Genomic DNA, 7,140 nt, shown 5'->3' on the forward strand with positions numbered 1-7,140 from the left:
AAAGGTGGGCTACAAGAGTTGTGTTATCTGAGGGGACCTCGGAGTAGAGCTGCTGCTCTTTTGCATTAAAAGTAGGTGGTTCAGGCATCTTTTTTAGGACGCCTCCTGGGAGCCTCCATTGGAGGTTTTCAAGGCACTTCTCACAGGAATATATATTAATTGCTTAAGGTTGTGGCAGCAGTGATTTTTAGAAAATATTTGTTTACACTAAGTAAAATGTGATCAAATTAAATAATTAATTAATACGATTTTTCTAAACTGTAAGCGCCATATTATGCTTTGGCTATTTAAGATACAGATAAAAGACATTTTATACATCTGTACCAGGAGTGGCGATAAAGGTGACCAGCACTGTAGACCACAAAGGATTGAAGCAGACAATTCTCAAACAGCAAATCAAATAGAACGAAGGCAGAAAATAGATTCAAATAGATCCTGTGGACTATATTCCACTATGTAAGGAAATCCTGCCTTTACTTTAAAAACAACGCCACTTTCTTTACTCTTCTTGTTGGCAATGAATGAGATAAATTCACTCACAGCGTAAAGAGTTGGGGGTGGAGATGTTGTTGGGATTTTCTTTCAAGTATGTGGGTCATAAACAAAACCTAGCAGCTGCGTGAGAGGGAGCAGAAGGACTGTGGGGGGGATAGTGGATAACAGGACAGACAAACAAAACTGTTTTAGACCACATGGACTTTCCCCACATGAATCAATATTCAAGCCCTGAGCTCCCTGTTGAGCAATGAGGCCAAATAGAAGAGGCAGCTGAAAGACGGATGGTAGAAAGGGAGGGTTCTGAGATGTCATGTGTAGAGAAGCAGATTCTCATTGGAGGCAGAGAGAGAAAGAAAGGCTGCTATACATGTTGAGAGAACGAGAAGAAAAAGCCTCCCACATCTTGAAACCATCTAGCCTGTCCTGATAAGCTGTGGACTGCAAGATCTGGTTATTATTAAGGTAGGTGAGATAAATTAATGTTTAATTATGCAAAAACTGAACTTAAATATTTCATTTGAGAACTGAACAAGATGAATAATGTAAGTTGCAATTGAGAAGAAATAAGAATCACACGCTGGATGCTTGAACTTACTGCCATCGCTGAATTGTAACCCCCTTTCGCGCGTTGCAGAATTAGGTCTTGTTCCATAATATACTTTTAGACGCCTGTTTTCCCAATCTGGTTTACTGTGTACCGTTTTTTAAAAAGCAGCTTTGCTAGTATTTTCCTACTGTCTGCAACTGAGAAGCAGTTGTTGTGGACCAAAATGCAAGCAGAAGGCAGGCAGAAGACATAAAGAAGCATAAATTACAGAGACAAATAACAAAACAAAGACAAATTCAGTTTACAAGGCCACAAAGGTGCAAAAAAGGGGAAAAAAAGCAGGAAGAAAGCAGAAAATCTGACAGGGAACAACTGAATTGAATACTGCTGATTAGTGGAGCGAGGAACAGGTGAGTATAATTAACTGAACACACTGCAGCTGTGAGGGGAGGGAGCTGAGGAAAAATGACTAAGGCCCTGTGCACACGACCAAAATTTTTGGTGAAAACTGAAAGGTTTTGCTGTGTTTCTGCTGTTCATGTACACCACAATGACACCTGTTTTCTCTGAGCGACTTAAAAACGGGTTAAAGAGTGGAAGGTTTTAAAACCGTCCCGGTTGCCATTATCATGTAAACAGGAAAAACGTAATCTTCCTGTATGGGGAAGCCCTACACGTGTAGTATGCCTGCACTCAGTAGAAATTAATGTGCACGGGCACAGCAGAATGGATGCCGACCAGTTTAAAACCGACAGAAGAAGAAGATATCAACAATAATAATGGCGGATTGCAGAGTACTTTGTGCTGCTGACTTTTGAATATACCAATGTTTCTCCAACAAAGTGCTAATTTTCTACCCTGTTGTTTGTATGCATGTGCATGTTGTTGAGTTTAAAAGAACATACTGCCTACTAGTGGCATGGCAGGGAGATTACACTGTTTTTAACATTTCTACTAGAGCACTGTGCACAGATATTAATTAAAATGTTATGTAGCTGTGTTAACGGGCCATTGTCATGTGCACAGGGACTATGGAGATGGAAAGTGGCAAGATCAAATATAAGAATGGATAAAACAAGCACGACAGATGTTGTTACTGCTACTCTATTTAACAACCGTATGCTCATCATTGTTCAGAGCTGCAGGTTTCAGCTGTGTCTTTAGTCACACTCTCTGTAGATAAACTGCCACTTAAATGTGTGTCAAGCTAAACACATCGACACGCTACTTGCTATAACTAGGGATGTTCTTCTTGCCACATCCTTTAATTGCATGAGTCATTCAGAACCATAGAATGTTTACAGTAGAGCCTGATTGCAGGCGCATTAAAATTATAATGTGAACAATAACGCAAAAAGGTGGCACTTAGCAAAAAGTTGGTACTGAGTTGGTCTAATTGACATGGAATGAATAAACAGCAGGGGCAAGAAGACCAGGAAAAAACTGGAGCAATAGAAATAACAAAACAAAATAACAAAACATAAAAAACACAGCAATCCACTCACCATTTGTACAGAACTACCAGAAGTCCAATGGCTCCTGTCAGGTGCAGTAACTATAACTGGGAGCATAAGAGCCTCCAAGTCTGCAAGATAAACTTGATTTTAAATCATTTGAGATTAGAACTTGTATCTTCAGAGTCAGTCTCTGCAAATGTTATCCCTTGACAGCTTAATATACCTTGAGTGCTTATTCTCTTGCTTTTGAAATAGTGGCTTTGAGGATCACATCAATGAGGAGTATGAGGATGTTCTCCAAGCAGAAGTGGCTGATTTTGATCCAGCTCATGCTGACAGAACAAGCCCTGTGCAGAGTCACACCTCCTCCGCCCAAAATGGTCAATCTGCTTCAAGAAACTCCCATCGACACCGAAGATGCTGAGGAGAAGCAGGACAATCATGCTCTCCTGGCTTCCAGTCCCAAGCCAGCTCTCTCTTCCACAGACAAATCTGAACCTAAGTCACCGTCTTCACAAAATGTGGAGATGGTTCGATCTGCTCAGCTCATGACATTGGCTCTTTCAGTCAAACTTCAGGGTCAGATTCGAGATCACTTCAACATTAATGGAAACGTCAGCTGTAAAGAGCTGCTGTCTGCCAGCGCTGTGGATGATCAGTTATCTTCTGTGTTCCCTCAGGAAGTACTGGGACTCTCCTTAATCCCTGTCCTGGTGGTCTCAGGCTGCCCACAGGAGGCTCAGACCCTTGTTCTAAAGCTGTACGACCTGCTGGGAAAGGCTGATACTGAGGAGCTCCTGATGGAGTTGGTGGCTCTTATAGAGAGGAAGATGAGCAGGTCTACATCTACACCAGCACCAACATCAGCAGCACTGCCTTTGGGGAGAGAAGAAGCAAGTCAGCATATAGATGGCGTGATGTTTAACATTCAGCAGCTGGCTGTGATAGGAGATAGCACCCAAACATTACAGGAGGGTCATTGTGAGGGTTGGAGCAGGGTGAATGGGACCATGCTACTGGGAACAGCTGTGAGAGGAGCTGCAGGTCGACTGGAGGACAGCATCAGAAGCTGTGAAAGATTCAGGGCCTTGTGTGCTGGTGTGACCAGCGGTGGGCCTCTCATGCCTGGAATATACCAAGCAGTGTTGAAGAAAGGTAGCCGCATCTTTCCATCCAGATTCCTGGAGTCTGAGTGCTGGGTCCGTCAGTGCAGCTCCTCAGGTCAGCGGCTAAAGCGCAGCCCCCAGAGGAGCTGCATCAACAAGGATGAGGAGCGTGTGTACAACGTAGTGGAGTGGATACCTGTGGTCAGCACCCTCTACAACCTCGGCACAGCTGTGTACTACGCTTCAGTCAACTGCTCAGCAACAGCTAAGGAGAGAGCCCTCCTCAGCGCTGTGGACCTTGGAACAGATGCCCTGATGGTGGCCACAGGTGGGACTGTTGGGGTGGCAGGCTACGCTCTTGGAGCAGGGGTGAAGACCGGTGTGAAAGCTGGAGTCAGGTACCTTTTCAACTCCATGAAGGCAGAGGACGATGTGGTGGTGAACCAGTCCAGCAGGGAGAGGGGAACTTTTACTATCGAGTAGACTGAAGGAGGAATAATTATACTTCAGATGCAGACAATATGTAAAAATCTGAAAAATACTGACTTTATTCAGAGGTAAAACAAAACCCATCTAAATAAATTATATTTTTTAACAAAATCATAGATGGAAATATTGTTGGTGGTCAAACTGCCAATCTTCTTTACAATATTACTTGACTAATGGGGCAGTATTTAATTTTCTGCTGTAAGATTTCATCATCTCTTATCATGAAATCACCCCACAGGTTTTCTGTAGGATTTAGGTCTGAAGGACTGTGACGTCTACAGGAGAAACCTGACGTCCACAGGAGAAACCTAACTTTAGGTCTGGTGAATCATTTCTGTATTGATTAAATCCCTAATGACGACTCCTTTTCAGTTTATTGGTAGAGGCAACCAGAATTTTTATTAAAATATCCTGGTTTTTCCAAGACCTCATGATGTAATGCCCTCTTAAACAGGCTCCCAGGGCCTTAGGAAGAGAAACAGGCCCACAGCATTACAGATCCTCTGCTGTACTTTACAGTAGGAGTGAGGTTCTTTTCGGCATACTTATCCTTTATTTTATGGCAAAACCACCTGGAGTGTAAAACGTTATATCTTGGTCTCACCAAAACAAACAGTTCCAGTTAAAGTTCCAGAAGAGTTGACCAAAGTCCACATGTTTACGTTTAACAGTTACGTAAAGGGCTTTTCATGCCATCACTCCTTAACAACCAGTTGGAATGTAGATTGTGTCTAATGGTTGTCATGGAGACTCAGTGACCATAGTCATAGCTTACTGATTAGAAGTTTCTGGAAACTTTGATCAACTTTTAAAAAGAAAGTGAAAATACGAAAATGCTTTATTTACATTTATTTTAAAAGAATTATTACTAATACCAATAACTGGTCCACCTATGATTTTGTTGAAACCAGTCATTTCCTACAACGGGATTTTTTCCCCCTTCTGAATAAATGTACCAAAATTAAAGTATTAGTAAAAAATAAAAAATATTGTACTAATATAAGAAAGATCTGTGTCAGGGGTGCAAACAAATTTGCACACATCTGTAAATATTTGGCAACACATAATGGCACACTTGGATACATTTTTACACAGAAAGGATCTGTATATTCTAACAAGCATGCTTGCTGAGTCATAAACTAGATTGCTCCATATTCAGAAATAAACATTATTTTTTTATTAATAATTGACTTTGTTTTAGTAGACTGCATGTAGTCCTAACCAACATTATAATAAAATTTACTCTTTTAGAACTAGTACCATTGTTTATGTCTGTATGAAGTATCTGTACAACATTTTGAGGCAGCAATGAAAGACTGATCTCAGGATATTAAACCTGCAACTCCTCAAAGTTTTGTTTTGGCTCTTTGTCTTGTTTCCTTAGTTCACCAGCTGTGATCTAAGTGCAGGGAAAGTAGACTGATCAGGGAAAGTTGCTCCATCAACAGCTTCCTGACGGACCGACAGCAGCAGGTGAGACTGGGGAGCATCTTCTCCCGCAGCAGATCAATAAGTACTGGTGCCCCCCAAGGGTGTGTTCTATCCCCACTCCTCTTCTCTCTGTACACAAATGACTGCACCTCAGCGGACTCGTCTGTGAAACCCCTGAAGTTTGCAGATGACACCACTGTCATTGGTCTGATCCAGGACGGTGATGAGTCTGCATACAGACAGCAGGTGGATCGGCTGGTACACTGGTGCGGTCAGAACTACCTTGAACTCAACCCGCTCAAGACTCTGGAAATGGTGCTGGACTTTTGGAGAACACCACCCCCATACACCCCCCTCACCATCCTCAACAACACTGTGTCAACTGTGGACCACTTCAGGTTCTTAGGAACCACCATCTCTGAGGACCTGAGATGGTCACATAGACACTGCTCGGAAGAAGGCCCAGCAGAGACTGTACTTCCTGAGGCAACTCAAGAAGTTCAACCTTCTACAGGAGCTGCTGGTCATCTTCTACACTGCCATCATTCAGTCTGTCCTGTCTTCATCCATCTCAGTGTGGTTTGGCTCATCCACAAAACAGGACAGGTCCAGACTGCAACGAACAATCAGGACTGCAGAGAGAATAATCAGGGCTGACCTTCCCTCCATCTATATTATATCTTATAACGCATTAAAAAATAACAAAAAAAAACAACAAAAAAAACCCAGAGAGCAAAGTGTACCGGAGTCAAATTCCTTGTTGTATGTACAAACTTGGCAATAAAGCTGATTCTGATGTGGTGAAGATGGCTTCATGAAGGGGATCTAAAACTGATGTCTGTTTGGTGTACCTCACTTGATTTCCATCCCAGCCAGAACATTTTCAGCAGGAATTCAAACACAGGAACATGTAGGTTGGTCCAAATGAGGGACCATACTCTCCTGGAAGAAGATCTTTGTCAGACGGGGGTTGTGAATTGCTGCATCGTCCTGTTAAAGGACTCTCCATATAACCAGCAGCAGTCCTGCCGTGTTTAATGACAGAAAGCCTTTGTGCTTCGCCATCAGGGGTGATGACAATGCAAATGCTTAACAGATAATCACATGAAAGCCAGATTAATGCACATATTTTGACTTTTTAAGGCTATGCTGTTAAATTTTTTATCTGCTGGCAATCATGCTGTTTGACAGTAAATGTAGTTTTCAATAAATTATTTTCTACATTATTTTATCTCTTGTTCCAATTGCTTATTTTTTCATTTTAACTTGCAACCTGGTTACGACCCACTAGCACAAAATTTGAATATTTATAACTTCTTCCTCAGTCTTAAGATTTGATCAAGAATGTACACTCACTAACAAAAAAATAGGCACTTACAAGGAAAACCATGATTTGAATTAGCTTTGGTACACAGACGTCAGTACTCAATAATTACACGATGTGTGGATATCTAAAGGAGGTACCAAAGGACATAAATGGTGGCATTATCAGAGAACCAGCAGTATTTTCAGAGACAGAGGTTTGGTGGTTGTAGAGTGAAACTGTCCGGCATATAGATTTCACAAAGGCCCGATGTGGGAACTGATCAAAAAATGTTGTGTATTTTGTTTT

At 41.9% G+C, this 7,140-nt stretch overlaps 1 protein-coding gene across 2 annotated transcripts; it reads left to right on the forward strand.

The window, feature by feature from the left end:
* The first annotated feature begins 721 nt into the window (after window positions 1–721).
* Window positions 722–5,662, forward strand: apof (apolipoprotein F). 2 transcript variants are annotated; one of them, XM_047346506.1, is made up of 3 exons: window positions 722–960; window positions 2,758–4,006; window positions 5,482–5,662. In XM_047346506.1, the coding sequence occupies exons 2-3, from the start codon at window positions 2,778–2,780 to the stop codon at window positions 5,498–5,500; spliced, it is 1,248 nt and encodes a 415-aa protein (XP_047202462.1). In that variant the 5' UTR covers window positions 722–960; window positions 2,758–2,777; the 3' UTR covers window positions 5,501–5,662. The 2 variants fall into 2 exon arrangements, with proteins under 2 accessions (XP_047202462.1, XP_047202461.1); XM_047346505.1 differs by lacking the exon at window positions 5,482–5,662 and having other exon boundaries at window positions 724–960; window positions 2,758–5,448.
* Window positions 5,663–7,140: the final 1,478 nt, after the last annotated feature.

This window comes from Girardinichthys multiradiatus, chromosome 20 (assembly GCF_021462225.1).
Source record: "Girardinichthys multiradiatus isolate DD_20200921_A chromosome 20, DD_fGirMul_XY1, whole genome shotgun sequence".
In the NCBI taxonomy this organism is placed as follows: domain Eukaryota; kingdom Metazoa; phylum Chordata; class Actinopteri; order Cyprinodontiformes; family Goodeidae; genus Girardinichthys; species Girardinichthys multiradiatus.

What these genes read in the sequence shown, in the direction of transcription:
- apof (XM_047346505.1), top strand. Translation starts at nt 2,778, where the DNA reads ATGAGGAGTATGAGGATGTTCTCCAAGCAGAAGTGGCTGATTTTGATC.